This window comes from Diplotaxodon limnothrissa, linkage group LG9, assembly GCF_057381915.1.
Source record: "Diplotaxodon limnothrissa isolate DT_005_m linkage group LG9, D_limnothrissa_male_GT1.1, whole genome shotgun sequence".
Taxonomy (NCBI): domain Eukaryota; kingdom Metazoa; phylum Chordata; class Actinopteri; order Cichliformes; family Cichlidae; genus Diplotaxodon; species Diplotaxodon limnothrissa.
In genome coordinates, this window is record NC_140604.1 from 12,351,648 (window position 1) to 12,371,729 (window position 20,082).

General features: G+C 37.9%; 1 protein-coding gene across 2 annotated transcripts in view; it reads left to right on the forward strand.

The window, feature by feature from the left end:
* Window positions 1–20,082, forward strand: part of col11a1a (collagen, type XI, alpha 1a) — a 66,132-nt gene that overhangs the window by 19,361 nt on the left and 26,689 nt on the right. For both annotated transcript variants that reach the window (XM_085361955.1, XM_085361956.1), the window contains exons 10-37: window positions 82–123; window positions 239–301; window positions 2,243–2,317; window positions 2,451–2,534; window positions 3,288–3,344; window positions 4,239–4,292; window positions 4,398–4,451; window positions 5,428–5,481; window positions 5,599–5,652; window positions 6,503–6,556; window positions 6,974–7,018; window positions 7,219–7,272; window positions 7,367–7,411; window positions 8,136–8,189; window positions 9,605–9,649; window positions 10,158–10,211; window positions 11,929–11,973; window positions 12,318–12,371; window positions 12,488–12,532; window positions 13,880–13,933; window positions 14,041–14,148; window positions 14,221–14,274; window positions 15,063–15,116; window positions 16,110–16,154; window positions 16,331–16,384; window positions 16,533–16,577; window positions 18,782–18,835; window positions 19,433–19,486. In XM_085361955.1, coding sequence (XP_085218081.1) covers window positions 82–123; window positions 239–301; window positions 2,243–2,317; window positions 2,451–2,534; window positions 3,288–3,344; window positions 4,239–4,292; window positions 4,398–4,451; window positions 5,428–5,481; window positions 5,599–5,652; window positions 6,503–6,556; window positions 6,974–7,018; window positions 7,219–7,272; window positions 7,367–7,411; window positions 8,136–8,189; window positions 9,605–9,649; window positions 10,158–10,211; window positions 11,929–11,973; window positions 12,318–12,371; window positions 12,488–12,532; window positions 13,880–13,933; window positions 14,041–14,148; window positions 14,221–14,274; window positions 15,063–15,116; window positions 16,110–16,154; window positions 16,331–16,384; window positions 16,533–16,577; window positions 18,782–18,835; window positions 19,433–19,486 — 1,554 coding nt within the window. The remainder of the gene's footprint in view (window positions 1–81; window positions 124–238; window positions 302–2,242; window positions 2,318–2,450; window positions 2,535–3,287; window positions 3,345–4,238; window positions 4,293–4,397; window positions 4,452–5,427; window positions 5,482–5,598; window positions 5,653–6,502; window positions 6,557–6,973; window positions 7,019–7,218; window positions 7,273–7,366; window positions 7,412–8,135; window positions 8,190–9,604; window positions 9,650–10,157; window positions 10,212–11,928; window positions 11,974–12,317; window positions 12,372–12,487; window positions 12,533–13,879; window positions 13,934–14,040; window positions 14,149–14,220; window positions 14,275–15,062; window positions 15,117–16,109; window positions 16,155–16,330; window positions 16,385–16,532; window positions 16,578–18,781; window positions 18,836–19,432; window positions 19,487–20,082) is intronic.

Sequence of the window (20,082 nt, forward strand, 5' to 3'; positions counted from 1 at the left end):
ATCTAATCTGGAACTTATCTATGATACTGCTTTTGCATATCCCACTATTTGTGGTGATAAACACTTTGCTTGTATTTTAAGGGCATGCTAATTGAAGGACCACCAGGACCCCCCGGCCCAGCAGTGAGTATATTTTTTTGGGAAAAAAAGAGACCTAATTATGCGAAATTATCAACTCTTGTCAGAATTTCCTGAGTTGACACTCCGTTGGTCTGCTAACTTTGTTTTGCTTATTCAGGGTCTTCCAGGACCAGCAGGCCTACAAGGACCCCCAGGCACCTCTGGAGATCCTGGGGACAGGGTAGGTTTATCATTTATGTCTCCAAGCTCATAGTTTTTTATGTGGATTTACTCTGAATTCTGAATTCAACTATGTTCTTTCCGGTTATACTCTTTCAGAAAATGAATGTCTGGACAGCTTAATAGACACTCCGAATTAGTGAAATTATTTTGTTATAGGTTCATTTATTGGTGGACTTCATTTACGCGTTGAAGAATAACGATCTGTGTCAGTGTTTTATATGTGAAAGGAAGGCAGTGTGAGGAATAGAAATTTTATAGCACACTAATTGCATTGAAAACTGCATTGAGAATAATACTGAATGAACTGTGTGTAGCTTACCATTAAAAGTTAATATGAATATCAAACACTAGTGATCTTGGGGGCATTACTTGTGCTACACACAGTTCACTGAAATTAAACTTCTTGTTGTAAGAATGGTTAAAAGCAAGTTTTAGCACATTCAAACTCTGACAGTCATTCATTTCTACAATAGTGCACTTGAAAGTGTATTAATAGATTATTGTCAGTAGACAGAAATAGTCTTGAGCTGTTATTTTCACTTCCTTGCTGCTCATCATTAGCATAAGCAGCAATAGCCAAGGTGAGTGAGACTATACCTGAGATGTAAAGTATTGTTATAAAAGTCTTAAAACCAACTGTTCCACAGTTCTGCTGCACGCTCACACATGTGCACAAATACGGCTAAAAAGAAAAGATGGAAAAAAGGTTGTTAGTTTTGGATTGCAGATGGTTGTGTTGCTCACCGATGGACATTCCTAGTATCTGTGCAATTAAGCATTTATGTTAATGATATGAATAGAAATAGCACAATATAAGATTAAAACTTAAACTAAAAAGGAGCAAAAAAAGTAATAAATCACCTGAGTAGAGATTCAGTAGTTTTGTGTTTCCAACATCAAACTAGTCTATATATATTGTAAAGTTGACATCTTCTTGTTGCCATCTATACACCTAAACAGTGTCCCGAATGTAAATAGTATAGTTTTGATGCTGTCATGACACAGCCTGTCTACAGACATATGGACAAACAAACACGCAGCAAATTGCTGTGAATCCTGGTATAGCAGGTATCTGCGCGTCTGCCTTTTTGCCGTGATGACACACACATACACAGACACATGATTACAGCCACACTAGCTACATCAGTGTGTCGGGTAAAAATTGTAATTTTGTAGCTCAGATAAAGATACTTATTATGTAGTTACAGATGGACAGAAAATGTAAAAAATGTCAAACAGGGCTGTAATCTGGGAAGAGGAAAAAAGTACTCAGTGAGGGTCAGTGTAACCCATCTTTGACCAGAGCCTTAATCTGAACATGAACTATGCAGTTTAGTTAAAATCTATAGATCGACAGAGAGATATATAAACACCCAGCAAATTAGTAAAGGCAATCATTTTGTTTAAGTGTCAACACACACACATACAGAGTCACAGGGTGCACTGATGAAAGTGCAGAGCATATAGATAATTATGTTTTTACATTTTGTATAAATTTGCTTTCCACCCCCTCGTGTTTGAGTCATTTTAGCGATCTGTACCATCATAAATTCTTGAATTCAGCCAAAATATAAATGGTAGTACATACAAAGATTCAATTCCATTCAATTCAATTTTATTTCTATAGCGCCAAATCACAACAAAAGTCGCTTCAAGGCGCTTTATATTTTTCCAGTAGATCGCACAATAATAGATACAGAGAAAAACCCAACAATCCTATGACCCCCTATGAGCAAGCACTTTGGCGACAGTGGCAACAAAGATGTGACAAAGTCCACAGGAAACTGCCAGAGAGCTTTTGCCACAACTGATTTGCTAATGGTTAGATGTTATAAACATAACCAGCTATGGAAATGTATTTTTTACACTTTTTTCACGTGCCATAATTTGTTTTCAATGTTGATGCTATTAATAATTTTTTGCCTCTTCTGTATCACAGGGTCCTCCTGGACGCCCTGGTCTGCCTGGTGCTGACGGTTTGCCGGGGCCCCCTGGTACCATGCTGATGCTTCCAGTAAGTGCTCATACAGCAGAACTACATTCCATCCAAACTTATCATATATCCATAACCAAGATCATTTTTAGGATATTGCGTAGTGATGACAGAGTGAGCTGAACAAAATGCGCTGTCTGTGTGTGTCCAACAGTTCCGTTTCGGCGGGGATGGTGAGAAGGGTCCAGTGGTGTCGGCCCAAGAAGCCCAGGCGCAGGCGATCCTTTCACAGGCTAGAGTAAGTAGAAACAACATTTTAAAAGCCACAGGGAAACCAAAAGGCTGTGGACAAACCCCTACCCCCTCTTGCTGGCTACATAGAGCTGTAGGGGGAAAGGAGGGGAAGGAAGACAGAGACAGCATTTTGGTGAGGAGGGGTTGTGCTGCATTTTGTTGTCCTTGTGGGGCTAAAAGGAGACATGCCGAGTGGGCTAAAGAGCAACAGCATGAAAAGGCCACTTTGAACAGGTGGACAGGCAGGAGAGACTGTTAAAAATACTTCAGGGGCTCAGTGTCTGTGGGTGGGCTAAGAAACAGGTGTAGTCTTTGCATCTTTGTGGAAGAGGAGATGGGCACTTAGAAAAAGAGACAATTCACTTTAGACCCAATAACTGAACAGGTAAACCGAATAATTGCTAAATCTGATTATTAAATGTTAAAGTCATCACAATGAGACAGCAACTGGAGGATGATAAAGAATGTTTACTGCAGTCCAGATGAGAGGCATCTCAGAATAGGATGTAGTGATCATGTAGTGTGAGCAGCGCCACAACTTTCTTAACCAAGACCCAAAAAAAAGGATTATTAAGTGCAGACATGCCAGGATACTAGAAAACAGACTATCAAAATATGTAAAATGGGAAGGAAAATTCTGAAAAATGCATAAAGATATGCGTCATGTGCTGTTTATGCAGTTTGCAAAAAGTATTATGAATGTTTTTTTTGCCTCAGTGAAATTTGACCTTGCTCTTGTCTGTGCCCATACCTGCAGCTGGCTATGAGAGGACCCCCTGGGCCAATGGGTTTGACGGGAAGATCGGGGCCAGTGGTGAGTGAGAATTTATCCTGTGGAATTTATGCTGCAACACAGCTCTTCAATCTCTAAATATGTTTATTATTCATAGTTTTGTGTTTATTGTATTCATTAAAGTTGTCATTTACAGCCATTGTATATATCTGGAACAAGTATTCAAGATCAAGTTAATCAAATGCATATTTTTAAAAATGCAGTGTTTTATTAGATTGGATTATAAAATATCTTCTTTTGTTGCTTGTGCATTTTTCTTTGTACTGTTGGTACTAGAAGAAAGTACAATCAAATACAGAGTAGTACGTTTTTTTTGTTGCTCAGTGAAACAGAGGAAAAACACGTTAACGAAAAACATGTTAACAGCTGCTTTACATATTGCAACTGGGCAAACTTTTTTTTTCTTGGGCTTGTTGATACAAGATCCACAGCTTATCTCCAGGAAAAGACCCTACAAAAGACTTGCCCAGAGATGAATGCCAGATAAAACACCGATCTATCACTGTACCTGTATGTGTAATCTTAGGCCTCTGGTGCCAGCTAGACCTGGAGCTATCAGGCTAGTCTTGCAAATAAGTTTGAACTCTAACTTGGCACAAAGCGTTTAGAAGCTGATTGTTTGCAGCAAATAAAGATCAGCGTTTAAGCCAGGTGGATATAATCCATGATTCAAAAATCTGATAGGAGTGTCTTGCAGTTTATAATATCATATGTGCCAATTTGTGCTTAAAAATAATCGGTGCAGTGATGTTTATTTTGATGAGCATTGGTATATGGTTTGAGTGCTGTAAAATGTCGCCATCTGCTGTTTTTTTAAAGAACTGTTTTCCATAATCTTTCCTGAAGGAAACTGTGAAAAAAGCTTGAAAAGATGTGTATATATAAGCATGCTTGGTTTGTGTTCTCTTACTTTAGGGTCCACCTGGCATTTCTGGATTGAAAGGTGAAAGTGGAGACCCTGGTCCTCAGGTGAGGGATAAGTTATGACTTAATGAATGAGTGAAAACATTTCACACAAACTGAGAAACAAATAGTGCTGCTGATCACCAAACTGGTCCTCATGTGCTTTTACAGGGTCCTCGTGGCACCCAAGGTCCCCCAGGGCAGCCTGGCAAGGCAGGCAAGCGGGTGAGTGAACTCACTCACCTCCAGCACTCGCACTGCAGTGTGTGTGTGTGTGTGTGTGTGTGTGTGTGTGCTTGCATGCCTCTGTGTTTGTTGTGTGGTTGTTTGTACTTGTCGTCTCTCCTCAGTAGCTGAGAAGCTTATTTCCACTCCAACAAACAATTGCTTGAGATGTGCTTAAAGGCCTGTGGTCCCTCCAATCCTCGGATCAATGGCTGGGCAGTTAATCTGTCTGAAAATGCCAAAACATTAACACTGACTATGAATGTAGGGTGCAATTAGTGTCACGGTTCAGTCCCTCTGCAGGGCCAAACATCGTGACCTAATTGGATACTAATAAACATAAACCAGTCATTTGCAAGTTAGTAATACAAGCTTAATTAAAATGCAGGACCTTAGCTGATTTTAATGTCACAAAATGTGATTAAATATTGCTTAATTAAATAAACAGTATGCAAGCTAGTTATGTATGGATGCAGTGGATGAAATGTATCTTGCACTGTCATTTCTAACGTTTTCCCTAAAAACTAGTGAGGCAAGGAGGAGATAGAGTTAATAAGAGAAATGTAAGCTGCCCTTCAAAAATGAGTCAAATCTGAAAAATAAACATATTCTTTGGTTTTAATTCATTATTTACTGATTATAACAACCAAACAAATACTCATTTTCTTCATCTATCGGTAAGAATTTGCAACATCCAGGAAGCCAACTGGTTCACAGGAAGAGTAAATCTAAATGAAAAAACAAATATTGACATTTTATCTGATGATATAAATAGAACGTAGTCGCTGGTAGTTTTCTACAGAAATGAAAAAGGAGACTGATACTAAAATACAAAATAGAAAAGTGCGTGTTTTTAAAGCAGATATAACAAAAAAAAAATATTATCTTACTTATCTAGAATCCCATAGTTATGTTCTGAACGTCTCCGCGGTATCAAAATCTGTGTTCATATTTTTAATCTCGCTTCTGTTTTAAGGGTCGTGCTGGAGCTGATGGTGCCCGTGGGATGCCTGGAGAATCAGGTTCTAAGGTACAAATGCTGCTACATAACATTTAAAGTTTATTTCACTAGAAAAGAGCAAATAGTGGAAGTGCTCTTGTCCATATAAAGATTGCTTTTGTAATATTGCGTACTGTTTCCTTACAGGGTGACAGAGGATTTGATGGACTTCCTGGGCTGCCTGGTGAAAAAGGACACAGGGTGAGCATAATATGGCACTTCATACGTTAAATCATGTGCAGTCTGCTCCTTTTGCAGAGCTCTCTGATTTAGAATAGCTGTGAGATTTATCCACTGAGAGTAAATATAAAACAGAGCATCGTTTGCCCGAGAAACAACTCTAGATGTTTTTGAGCAGGTGAACAAAACACTGCTTCCTCGTGTGATAAGTCACAAAACTGGCATTAAAACAAACTCTCTCAGTTATACAGGATTAGCCGTCTTAGATTACAATAATAACCAAAGGTTTGGATATCTTGGATCTCTTTTAGTTGGCTGTAGTGGGTGATGTAGTTTGAAATTTCAGTATCTTTCTAAGATCATGTTGAGTAACATCCTTAAATTTCAGTGTGCTGAGTGAAGAACTGTTATGCCAAGAGGGGAAAATGGATTAACAATTTATAATTTGCTACATGGCTTCCACTAATGTACCTGCATTAATCACGCACTGAAGCTCGGTAATTGGTTTGTACATTGAAAAATTACCAATGAAATCACTGTCGAGTACGACATCCTGCCTGTCACCTGGTTATTCGAAATCTGTGTTATGATGTCGTATTTGTTTCATTCCGAGCAATGGTTTATAGCATCAAAGGTTTGGTATGAAGGCTTTTACAGTATAGTGAGATGCAGCAGGAAGTGAAAACATAATGTGTTTAGTATGCAAGGATGAAGAAACAAAAAAGTAACCAGTGTTTGAAAGGACACTAATGTAGTTTTCAAATTAAAAGCTCCAACTAGAAAATTCTACAAAATAAATAAAAGAACATCATAATGTGAGACATTAACCTCAACCTGTGTGTCTTTCTGATCTCTTTCTTCTTTTTCTTAGGGAGAACCAGGACCAATGGGACCCCCAGGTGCCCCTGGAGAGGATGGACAGAGAGTAAATGCTTCCTCTTTTATCTCACAAATACCTGCACTCAGCTGAGATGCATCACCAACATACTTATTTAGATCAGATGTGCTTCACCAGCTCAGCCCTCAGGCAGCAGCAGCTGGGTTGAGACTGGGAACTGGGAACGAGGGGAGGTTGTGTCTAACCTTTTCTTCTTATGAAACTACCTTAACCAACTCCTGGCTGTTGGTGCATTCAGTTATGTTTGCAGTGGTTTAACATAAGCTGTAACTGATAGAGGATTTTGAGCACCTAAAATTAAAAGTGATGATTACTAATATATAATGCAAGATGCCACTGTTTACTTCCTGGTCTGGTTTATTTGAATTAATATGATAAACGCTAAAAGTTCCGTAAAGATCATTATATTTCATTTTCTCTGATTATGTCTGTTTCTTCCCTCAGGGCGAGGATGGAGAGATTGGGCCTCGAGGATTAGCTGGAGAGAGTGTAAGGCTCCTGGTTTTATTATATCATGCCATCCCAGATCTATGAAATTACAACAAGCTGCAACATGATCTTCCTTAAGTCATTTAAAAAAGCTAACACAAGCATCCAGCAGGGGCAGTAGTGCCCCTCTGACAATTATTCATGAATATTATGACCATAAAACAATTCTCAGTTTACTTGAACTCGTTTGTTCCTCATAGGGTCCAAGAGGTTTGCTGGGACCTCGTGGTCCTCCAGGACCCCCTGGATCACCTGTACGTACTCTGACTTTTACCATGTCCCCATGTAGTATCACTGCCTGCAATTAATATGATCGGTCACGAGTCTTGTTTAATGTGTCCTCTGCAGGGTGTTGCTGGAGTTGATGGTCCTCAAGGTCCAAAAGGAAACATGGTACAAACACAGCTTCCTCATTATTATAGTCACCAACATGTGACCATATCAGCTTTTAGTGCTGCAGATCTTCAGACCCTGGGCTGAACTATACAGATGCTTTTACTCAGTGCGCATTGTTAAAGTTAACTTTTAGGTTGTAGAATGCACAGCTGTGAGATCAAAGGTTCAGTGCTCAGTTGTGAGTCTGCTGTGATCATTATATCTTAAAGATGTGTTAAAAGTTACATTATGTTAAGATAAATATATATAAATAACAACAACTTACAGAAATGTGTTATTAATAAGTTTTGCTGCTTTTGAGAATTAAATGTCCACCAAGAGTATAGCCTCTCTTTCATTTATTTCTGTCCTGGACTCCTAAGTAAACATGCTGCGGTATTTTAGGAAAGAGTGGAATTTTTTGGACTTTGCTTTTGTAACCAAAGTAAAATACATTAAGCTCAGTAAAAAGGCAGCTATATTCCAGATTGGAGTATATGAAGCAGATTGGGAAAAGTAGGCATACCAAAATATTTCAATTAGTTAATTAAACTCTTCTGTAACTTATCCCCTGAGATATCATTGTTTTTTCTTTGTGATCTGGAGAGTAAATAGTCCTGGCGACAGAGCACACCTGTTAACAGTGCCACACTGGGTGTAATTCAACTGCACTGTATTTGTGAGAGTTGCTCCAGGAATAATGTTTCTTGTCTAGTTTTGACAGTCTTCTTTTTTTTTTCAGGGACCTCAAGGAGAGCCAGGCCCACCCGGGCAGCAGGGAATCCCTGGGACACAGGTGAACGAATCAATCACGAGGTGTCATCACTGCACCTGAAACAAGCAAAGACAAGTGCAGTGCAGGGATATTTTCCATGGACTTATCTTAGGAGAAAAACTATTTGTTTGGTTTGGTTTTCATTGTCTTTGTGTTGGTTTAATTCCTGCAAAGCTTCTACAACTGTTGCTTCAAGCTGACACACACCCACACATACACACACATAAATATATAAGCACATATCAGATAGTGTTATGTTGTGCTTCAGTGGAAAACATTATGAGGTCAAAGAAAAGTGTGAGGCAGAATTCATAAGGACCTAGGAAAAGAGAAGTGCAGCGGTCAGAGAATCTCAGACAGCTTAATAATGTGGCAGCGGATGTTGTTGATGTGGTGAAACAGTGTCTCAAAGATGGACTACACAAAATACATCTTAGATGCCTCATGCAGTGTTACTGTGCTGTTACATGCAGGTCTTATGAAAGAGAGAAATCAGTGAAAAATATCACTTTGTTACAAAGGACGGAATTCGGACTCATCATTAAATACAAATAACGTTCACCGGAGAGGTCACCTCTCATTGAAGGTTCAAATTTTATCAGCACGTTTTGGCATCAAATAGAAACGGCACTACTAATGAACATTTAGCTGTCACATGTCAGTGATGCTCATTGCAGTTAATGATGTTCATGTATTATATCGCTATGAATAATGGGAGGGCATTATCTCCTTTCACTTCATAAAAGGATTGGTCTAGTCTATCTACTGCTGAAGGAGGGGATGAAAGAATCACTGGAGCACCTTTCCTTAGTCATTAGAAAATTCATCCAGTTTTTATTAAGGGTTATTATGGCTGCCACTCAGAGAGATTCTGTGTCACTTCCCTCTGTTAGGATTCTTCCTAAGCAAGTTTGACAGTTTGCTTGTAGCCTCTGTATACACTGAGCATTGGTTTAAAAAATGACACACAAGTGGGGAAAAGGGCACATGGGCCGACTGTCAGGCATAGAAGGCAAAGGAGCAAAGGTGGGAAGTAAAAATACAAGACAAATGGGAAGACGAACTTTCACAGTACAACGGAAAGTAACCAAAAGATAAATAACTAATGCTGAAAGACATGAAGACAAAAGCATGGGAAACAAGGACAGAAACACAACCAAACCAACAAATATAAAGGGCAATGGCAGGTAGGGACTCAGAAATGCATATATGGGAGCACATAAACAAATATTTAAGGATTTGCAAGAATGCTAAGGACCAATATACCCCACTTAGAAAGAACAAGCACACTTAAACACACAGGCTTAACATTTCTTTACCAGCTAAACTATTTACAGCTCCAACAAATGCTTCAGTTTATCCAGCTTGCGCATGTGTTTGAGCATGCCTGTTGTTGCTATATCGACTCTCATCTCTATCTGTCTCTTGTTTTGCAGGGTCTTCCTGGTCCTCAAGGCTCCATTGGACCACCTGGAGAAAAAGTGTGTTTATTTCTGTCTTCATTATTTGAAAGCTTATTATTAAAGCATTACGGTTTGTACCTGGTGAATGAAATGTTTGTTGGTACAAAAAAACGTAGTCTTGTGCGAGGAATTATTAAGTTGCCGAATCAGTAAACTGTATTTGATATAAGATATAAAGACCCATGATTTGATGTAACTTTTGCATTATTTGGCAAAATAAGGCAAATTTGGTATCTGCAGGTTAGCAAGATTCATGCTAAGTATGCTATGTACTGCATGCTTCTTTGTCATGTCTCTTTGTTAAGGAAGCTTAGTTGCATTTATCTAACTACAATTTAAAATTTAAATTCAGTTTATTTATTTTTTGTTTATGATAGAATTTCTTTTTCCTTGAGTTTTCTTTCATCAAAACTAAGAATCTATGCTAAAGTCAAAAAGTTGCATTTAGCTTATTTGAACCTGCACGTGACCTTCATAAGAATCCTGGACGTTTTTTTAAATCTGTCTTTTTCTTTTCCTCATGCAGGGACCTCAGGGCAGGTCGGGGTTGCCTGGATTACCTGGAGCTGATGGGCCCCCTGTGAGTGCTCTTGTGACCTAAACACATGCATACTGTATATCAATATTACATACATACATATCCCACAAAAAAGATAATCTAACACCACTTTACTCATTTAATATTCACTAAAATTGTGGGTGCTATTTTTTACTTTTTATTTTGTACTAGTATTAGTAGTAGTTTAGTACTGCCGTTTAAATATGGGGAAATTGTGCACTTTTATATAACCACCAAGTTCAAAGATAGCTGCACAGCTAAAGTACTTACGAGATCATTGAGGATTAGCGAAACAATAGACATGCAAAGTTTAGTTTGTGGACAATCCACTTTGAGAGCCTTTCCTTTATTTGTTTTGCAAAAATAAAGGGAAGTTTTAGTTCCCATAGATTAAGAATTTAACTATGGGTGCTGAGTAGATGAAATGGACATTTTGCTAAAAATTGTTCTTAAGTATGCAAAGAAAAAGTGCAGTCATTAATAAAAAATCAAACCAAAACCCAAGTTAAATTAGTTACATGCTTCCCCTTAAAAGTCAGGAACCATGTCTGGAACATTGTAAAATTGTGGTGGCCATAACTCACACAGATTGAAAATTTACATGTGGAGGTGGTTTTGAGAATATTCGTCTCACACGTCTCACCTGCAAGTTATCAGAAGTTGTGAAAGCAGAAAAAATAAAAAGCTTATACCGTAAAATAAGAACCATTCATTCAAATGACCTGAAACAACAGTATTCTCTATTGAATCCTCTGCATAAACCCACCAAGTGGAAAGTAGATTGCTAAGAAAACAGACAGCGCACACACAGATGCACACATATACAGTGACTCCTTGACTTATTTGTGTTATACCTTCAGTCTGTTGGTAATGATTTTTGGAAATGGCCCGATTTTTTGTTTGTTTGTTTTTCTTGAAATATCTCATATGCATTTGAGACTATAAATGAAGTTGTTGTGCAAGCTATGTGCTTCAAAAAATGCACATGGACAATATTTTGATTTTTATTTAATCCTTTTTGTGCAACATGGCAGAACTGTACCTCAGACATCTCTCGTGGCATTTTCCATCACCAGAAATTTGATAAATAGCCTACGGGATTTGTTATTTCGACCCGTAGTTGTTCATGTCATACCTCCTTCACTGCCCTTACTTGGAGAGGTGTGTAAGTTCAACAGGCAGACAGCCTTAGCTGGCCTCAGGCGCCAGAGCCTGGTGATTTACAGCCCTCTACCTCAATGTCACACTTCAGATCGGGATGTCAGAGGCCAAAGGATCCATTATGTTTGTGGGCAACCTGTCTGTCTGTACGATAAACCTTACTTCATCAGTGGCCATCACACAAATATCTAATTTAATATTATTACTAGAAAAACTTGTACTTGTAGTATATCTGCTAATATACTATGCTATTGTTTGCAAAAAAGCACCATAGAGCACACAAGTTTACCCTTATAATTAATGCAGCATTGTGAGAATGCACTACAATTCAGCTTTGCTCTGAAATAGTAACTCTTTTGTTGGTTTGCCATGTGTTTGAAGGACAACACAAAAGCTAGAAATTGATCTTAATATGAATTCAGAAAGAAACGCTGGGGTTCTTTTTTGTGAAGTTGCTTCAACATCATAAACGGTTGCATCACGTAGCTCAGTGACACACATTAGGTCACAGCATTCACTAAGTTCAATAGTTTTGCAAGTTTTAACCATGTTGTGATGTCTTTGTTTTGTTTTGCAGGGTCATCCTGGTAAGGAGGGGCCACCTGGAGAGAAAGGAGCCCAAGTAGGTGTTTTGAAGTCACAGAATTTTATCTTATTTTTATTTATTTTTTTATTTTTTTCATTTGTTCATTTATTCATTCATTCACTTTTTAATTGTTATTCATATTCAGATCACATAACCTTTTGTTAACTGAGCTTATGTTGTGCCAGTATTTAATATTACAGTTTAGCTTGGTTCAATAATTGACCAACACTGATTGTTTACGATGCAATTGTAATGGCGAACCATCTTAAATTGACACTAATCGGGTATTTAAATATGTAATTACAAGTTATTATTAATGCCATCTGCATTTATCTGCTAAGCGTTAGCCCCAGTAATCATAAACTCTTTCTTTGCTCCAGGGTCCATCAGGCCCACAGGGTCCCATTGGTTATCCTGGTCCTCGTGGTGTTAAGGTATGATGTTTGATGAGGCATGTATTTGATTGTCCAAACGCTTTTTATTATTCTACAGGAGTTTGTCCTGCTAGACATCATTGTCATCATTCTAATCTCTGGCTTCTGTCCTGCAGGGTGCAGATGGTGTCCGTGGTCTCAAGGGATCAAAGGGAGAGAAGGTATATATGTCTTTTTAAAATATATATATTATTTTACACAATTTTTTTTATATAAAATATAAACAAAAATAGCTTAATAATTATACATAATGTATTGCTAAAGTCAAAGTAAAGAACCAAATGGGAGTCAGTTCAATGGGATAACTCCCTTGGTTTCTGTTAAGGAAGTTGGCAGAGTGAATTGCAGACTGTCAGTCTAAACTTCATCTTGTGATAAAACTGAAGGCATCAAAAATAATGTTTGGGAACAGCTAGTAGATAGTTGAACGTCACAGGCAGGACCTCTCCAACAGTGGCTGTTTACCAGCACTCCCAGCTTTGGTTTGAGTCCTTTGAGCTGGAGTGGACAGCTGCTGGAGCCTGAATGTAGAGGTCAGTCGATAGCCTTCTTCAGCAAAGACGGAGACTTTCTTAAAGTGACCCTCGATCCACTGTTGAATGTAAAGCTGTCATGCTCTAGAATATTTTTGAAAGCCCACTACAATCAACTCCAAGCAGTTTCTGAAGTGTTGAACTGTGCATGTATCCATGTAGAATTTAAACTAATATTTTTTATATATAGATAGGCATAACTTTTATTCAAGATCAATACAGCTGTGTCACTGTAAAAAAAATCCATTATCTGACTGAGAGATGTTGTTCTTACTACAATGACAGGTATTCATATCATTTTTTATTGAATTATTTATAGCAAGAGATCCAAAAGCCAAAACCTCGAGGAGAAAGCGTTTGTTATGAATAAAGGATGTGCTTTTCTTGAGGTGTGTGCGTGTGGTCTTTGCGATGCGAGTTGGTGGCAACAGACGTGCTCAGTACTGCATTATGCATCAGAGAGTTGAAAACATGGACAAGTGAAAGTTTCAAAGAAAAGAGTAATAAGTTTGGATGAACTCAATCGTGTCCTTCAGTCCATTTATTCACAAAGTCAATAAACCCGAGCATCATTCGGTGTATTGTAGATATACTGAGTGTCTTGTGTCTTTAAAACTAGAGCAAATTATATAATGTTTTCTAATTTGGTACATCGGTATATAAACAGTCACAAATAAAAGTGAATGGGCACTGCTGCAAATGTAGAGGATGAAAATGTCAACAGCTTTACGTTTCCATGCAGGTGCTATTCCACTATCTGACCAGCAGATAGCACTGTCAATCCTGTGATTTACACAGTGAACCTAAGAAGGCTGAAGCTTTAAAATATTTTCAAAAAATAACTTTTAAAAAAAAGTTTCAGGGAGTTTCTTAGAAAAAATAATCAATTTCAGACAGTTAAACAATGCTTTTAGCAAGAATATAGTAAATTAACCCCAAAAATGCCAGAAAATTCACTAACTTCTCTCATTTCAGGGTGAGGACGGTTTCCCGGGTTTCAAGGGGGACATGGGAATCAAAGGAGACCGGGTGAGGAGCTTGACTGAAATAAAAACACTGATGACTCAACATTTAGTTGAATCTTTACTATTTGGATGGAAAATTAAGATATGTTGTTATATATTTGTTGATTGTAGGGTGAAATTGGTTTGTTTGGGTCCCGTGGAGAGGATGGTCCTGAGGGTCCTAAAGGCAGAGCTGGGCCCCCTGGTGAATCTGGTCCTCTTGGTCTTGCTGGAGAAAAGGTAACATAGCTCTGACTGCAGTTGTGCTAAAATTGTATTCCTGTGCTTACTTGTGGTGTTAATGTCTCTCAGGGTAAACTGGGTGTCCCAGGATTGCCAGGTTATCCTGGAAGACAAGGACCTAAGGTACGTTTGTAAAAATCAAGTTTTTTTGTTGGTAATAATAGATAACAAATATTAAATGGTGGTTTACTTTGTTGGCTGTGGTACTTCAAGTCATCGGGTTTGCCAGGTTACTCGGAAATAACGCAGCTGACAAACATCCCATATTATAGCACGCTGGTTATTTTTATTTTTTTTAGTTATTTTTCAAAAAAATATTTTTAAAAAATTGGCATCACTTTTTAATAAGGTGTCACTAACAAGGCTATAATTCCCTAAATGAGTAAACAACACAGCTTTATTTTGGCAGTGCAAAATTTTAGTGTTATTGCTTTACGGAGGTAAAGTTTGCCATGGATTCAATTTTTGTTGAATGTCCCCAATGCAACATTTGAGGCTCTGCAGAATAGGTAAGCTTTTTAAAAAAAAATCCCCCTGTTCACAGTATGATTACAGAAAATGTCACTTTGTCTCGTGTTTAAAGATATTTTGTGCCATGTTGTAAAGTTTCCCTCTTCTTGTTTCAGTGTGTCAATTATTTTATATGGACTGAGAAAATGTTCTTTAACAAGAAGTATAGTGCAGTATAGATAAGGAACAGCTTTTTTTAACCCCCTTATGTTTCAAACTCTAGATTCAGGCTATTTGACAGGAGCGTGGGGTTAACAGTGTAAAAGTAACTGAAGATGACATGCAACAGCAGTGCAGATAAATACAGGATGAGCTTTAATTATTATGCATGTGCTGACCCTCACAGCTTCTCTTGTGTTTCTGTACTTTCCCTCCACGACATATCTACCTCCTGTCGACAGGGCTCAAGCGGTTTCCCTGGATTCCCCGGAGCCAATGGCGAGAAAGGAGGCAGGGTAAGAAAACACATGCATTAAGTTTTTGTGTATGAAAATCACCACGACATCACGGTCCAGCACAAAAGAAAATTGATTCCCATTACAAAGCATCTGCATGGTGACTCGGCACAAAAATAAATAAATAAATAAATAAATGAATAACAGCAGCGAAATCAATGTCAGGGAGAGAACAAAAGGTGCGGAAACAATTGTGCTTTCATTGAGCCCATGGCCTCATTTCTTGGCTTGAAAAAGAGTTGCACTCACGCAGTTTTGGAGAGTTGCTGAGATGCTGTTTGAGTTTTCATATTTGCACGTTCACCACTGACGTGTGCAGTAAGCCAGATATCCCCAGGTCAACACCATTCGTTTTATTAAAGGTGGAGGTAGTGGGAGAGAGTATTAGTTTGAAATCCACTTTAATATAAAGATTATTAAAAGTATAAAAAGTTATTAAATAAATTGGCTTAAAAATCTTTTATTAAGTGGATACTTTAAACTGTATTATTTGACCAAAGCCAGGTCCATCTAACAGCTTTATTTGGCACACAGAGGTTATTTTGTGAAATAAAGCAATCCAGCCAAAGTCAAAATTTCTCTTCTAATGTGAGAAGCCAAATAGTTACTTAAAAATTCTTTGCTTTCAATGAACATAACTCCTGTACTCTTTATTTATATTTCCATATGAGCCGTTTACATTTATTAATGGGATCACAGTTTAAATTCAAGGTTTTCTTAGTAGGCCCATACAGGTAAATGACATTGCACTGTGTCCTGTAATTACAAATTATTGTTTATTTATCAGTTAAAAGGAAATAATGAGTCACTACAGTGTGTTCCCTGCTTGAACAGGGAACACACTGTTCTCTGGTTGTTGCTCGATGTAGAAGAGATGCTTTGTGTGGAACACATGTTAATGGGGTTTCATATGTTAAGTGGATTAATGCTGGATGAGGACAGACGAGCAGAATCTGTGCTTAAGCCTTTTTTAATTTTTTTGTTACCTAACAGGGCACTGCTGGCAAATCTGGTCCGCGAGGACAAAGAGGTCCGACGGTAGGTCCTGTTCACGCCATATTTTTTGTGATTAATGGGCTATTAGTGTAAACATTGTTGAATCGTTTAAATTATTCTTCCAGTCAAATTATGTGCATATATTATAGCTGTTGAACTAGACTGTTGTTGCCATAAAGTCGTGTGCTTAACATGACTTTGTCTCTCTCTCTCTTTAGGGTCCCAGGGGCGCTCGAGGAGCCAGAGGTCCAACAGGAAAACCTGGACCCAAGGTCCTGATGCTATAGCCGTTACAACAAAACACTACTCACAAAGAGTCAAGACTTTTCAATTAAATTGCTACTTTGTCACATAATTAAATAGAGCTGCTTTTTTTTTTTTTAATTTGAGCTGATGATGATTTGTTTTTGTGTGCTGAAGGGCACAGCAGGCAACGACGGTCCTCCTGGCCCACCTGGTGAGAGAGTAAGTCCAACACACTGAGCCTGCAGTAGCTGTTATGCATTTTAAAAGCACACAAGGTTTAGGTCCATACCAGTTTGTTTTTGTTGTCCTTGCATTAGAAATATACTTGTAATTGTTGGTATTAGGTCTATCTCATCAAACTGGATTCTAAGCATTAAAGATAAATAGTAAGAAAAGATGCTAACCTATATGCTTTTTTTCTTCCCAGTAGATCTCTAGCATCTACTAAAATGATGGCTGTGCCTTACTTTTACTTTTCTAGTTCAACAGGAGGATAAATAATAATTAAGAAATTAGTTAATCAATCGATAAATCGTTTGTTTCATTTTTAATGAGGGGTAATTCGGGCATCATATAATATTATAATAAGACTTCTGTTCTATACGTTGTTGTCAGCTGGGATTTTGCCTTAATGCTATATCACTGTTCCTACAGACAGCAGCATTTTTGTTTTGTGTTTTTTCACCCTATCACTTGGCTCCCAGCATTGCAATAAAGTAAATTGCTCCTTTGCTGCATTTCAAACTGACACTCCGAAAGGAAAGGAGGAAAGAAAGGAAAGAAAGCGCTTCAAAACTAGATGTTTAGTGCTGGGTGGCTTACTCAGCAAAACAAAGGAAAGGAAACAGTGTGCAGTTGCTGCACAAAAAGAGATTCCCAGCAGTGACACCTTATTTAATAACTTTCATTAGATTTTGTTAGGTTTCTAGTGCCGTTTTAGTGGAATTTGATTTTGTTGTGTATCAAAGAAATGAGAAACATTGGCTTGATTTAGTGAAGGCCTGAAAGAAGGAAGGCTGTTAAGCACCTGCAGCAAATGCTCTGTTTCCATTAGCATTTACCTACCAGCACTATTTGTACTGACACAGTGTGATGAATTTTAGTTGATCGGGAAAACTGAGCCTCTTTCCTGAAAGTTGAAAGTTGGTAACAACAGAAATGAAATAATGGCACATGTTGCTCCTACTTGTCCTCGGCTAGGTACAGGGATTTCATCATTAATCAGTCATAAAATCGTTTTTTCAGTCTCAAAGGTAAATGTTTATCATAGATATGCTTTCACAGACTTAAAGTTTTCTTTTTTACTGATCTAATACAGTAATGGCACAGTGATTGAAGCAGATATTAATGGACTGCTGTCAACAGTTCTTTGATATTTAAGCTATCTGAGATGTAGTGTCATGAACTCTGTAACAGTATGAACATCCTCTTTTGTTAAACTCCTATGAACATGGACAAGTGAGGTGAAATAAATTTGAATCTGATGAATAAGGATGATTAAAAGATAACCTTAAATGATGGAGTCAGCTTTGAAGCTTTTATTAGACTGCAGAACATTAAACTTGTATTAGATGTTTCATCGATTTATGTTTAATCTCCTTAAATAAAACACTTGTTACCTCAATAATGTAAAGTAACTGAAATCCTTCTTTAGCATATTTGACTCTACAGACTCGGATACACAACCCCACAATATGAATGTCTCTATTTGTAACATTGTGGGTGGCCAAGACACTTTTCCCCCCTTAAGTAATTAAGATACTATTTGTATAACAGCTTTTAGTCATTACCCTGATTTTTTTAACATGCAGTTTAGCTTTCAGCTGGTTTCAACCCCTCATTAATTATATAAGCTGAGGTCCCCCTGGTCTTTTCTACAACAATGAAAAGTAATATATTAGGATACAACAACGTTTATTTGGAGTTAATGTTTATGTTGATGAACTTGGAGAATTCAAAAGGTATTTTTGGCTTATTATTATTGCCATGATTATAATCCTCCCTGTGATGTTGTCTGCTTGATTTAGTCAGATCAGATAGGGACTTTTTTTGAAGTTATCTTTATAACAATATAATATTGGATTTCAAAAAAATATCCATGCTACTGAAATTTTAAGGTTAGCTGGACAAATAAATCATTGCAAAGAAAAACTCCAGATACACTTTTACTCTCACTACTTTTCTGTGTGGTTAGAAAGTGAGGCGAGTCTTACCAGTAGTCACATCATATCATTTATGACCTGAGGCACAGTTACTCACCTCAGGGTGAGGCTAGTTTTTCAATTCGAAAAGCTCCACTTCTCCAACCTTGTTTCGAAATTAGCCATAAGCAATCCCAGAGCCTGACACTTTTTCACTTTTAGGTTTTGTTTTGCCTTTTTGCATAATGTCATAACCTTAATTTGACCGTGTGTTGATTGCAGGGACCTCAAGGACCACAGGGACCAGTAGGTTTCCCTGGACCAAAAGGCCCCCCTGTAAGTATTTCTCCATCCTTGGAACAGAAGAAAGCCACTTGGCCTCTCAGACTAAAAAAGCATCTACGCTGAGGCTTTGTGGTTTTGCAAGGCTCTGTGTCTAATCTCTTACTTTATTTACCCTTCCTCGGTGTTGCAATAGCAAAATAGCCTGTTTTCAAACATTAGAAGTCACAATTGATTCAATTTGAAGAATTCATAGGGTGTAGTAATACATAGCAATATCCCTAATTCTGTTCAGAGGTCATTACTCTAACTGTTATTGAAGCAGAGCTCATTTTCTCACTACCCAGTCAAGGCAGGAGACAAGTGGTAATTTCCACCTATTGATTCCGGTTACATTCATAGCTGGCTCTCACGTCTCAGCCCGTAACGATATTTATTTCACACAAAAATAAACAAAAAAACTCTAGCCCTGAGCCTATTTTCATGCCATTCAACTACTTCGAGATATTCAAGGGTTTTTCCTTTCTCAATATTATGTTTACACTGCCCACAAACCATTTGCACAAAATTGTAGTAATAAAACTTGTTGCTTAGAAAAAAAACTTTGAATGAAAAAACTGGTGAATGTATGTCTTGTTTTCTACCTGACAGGGACCACCTGGCAAGGATGGGCTGCCCGGACACCCTGGCCAGCGCGGAGAAACAGTGAGTAATTGCAATATCTTGTATGAACGTTACAGACCTCACGTTGAACTTAAACCCAGCATGATCTAAGAATTATACATATTGGCTTTTTTTTAGCTTTCTACATTTAAACTACTTCAAAACAAGACTTATTATTATATTATTATACATAAGCATATGTATAGTGCTTTCATATGCAGTAGATAACGATGAAATCGTTGGCACAACATCTCAGTGGGATGCCAGAGGTGCAGACCCATTTCGTAAAGCAAACTCTAAAAGAGAAAGCCCTTGTGAATACTGCCTGAGTCTGCTGCTCAGCTGGTCTTTATTCACACAGACAGAATACACACAGACACCGTCGAGGTAAATCCACAGGGCTCAGACTGTGGGCTGTGTAGCCATCCACTTCTGATGGAGTTTCTATCTTATTGTTACTTTGGCATATTTGCAAATATCCAATGAATAGATGCTAAGCCTTGACTGTTTAGTTCCACTAAGGTTTACTTGTGTATCACTGCCTACTGTCTAACAATAACACCTTACAGATAACTAAGCCAGCATAATATTTGTTGCAGCAGGATAAAACAGTTTGTTGCTTTTTTATTTGTATTGTT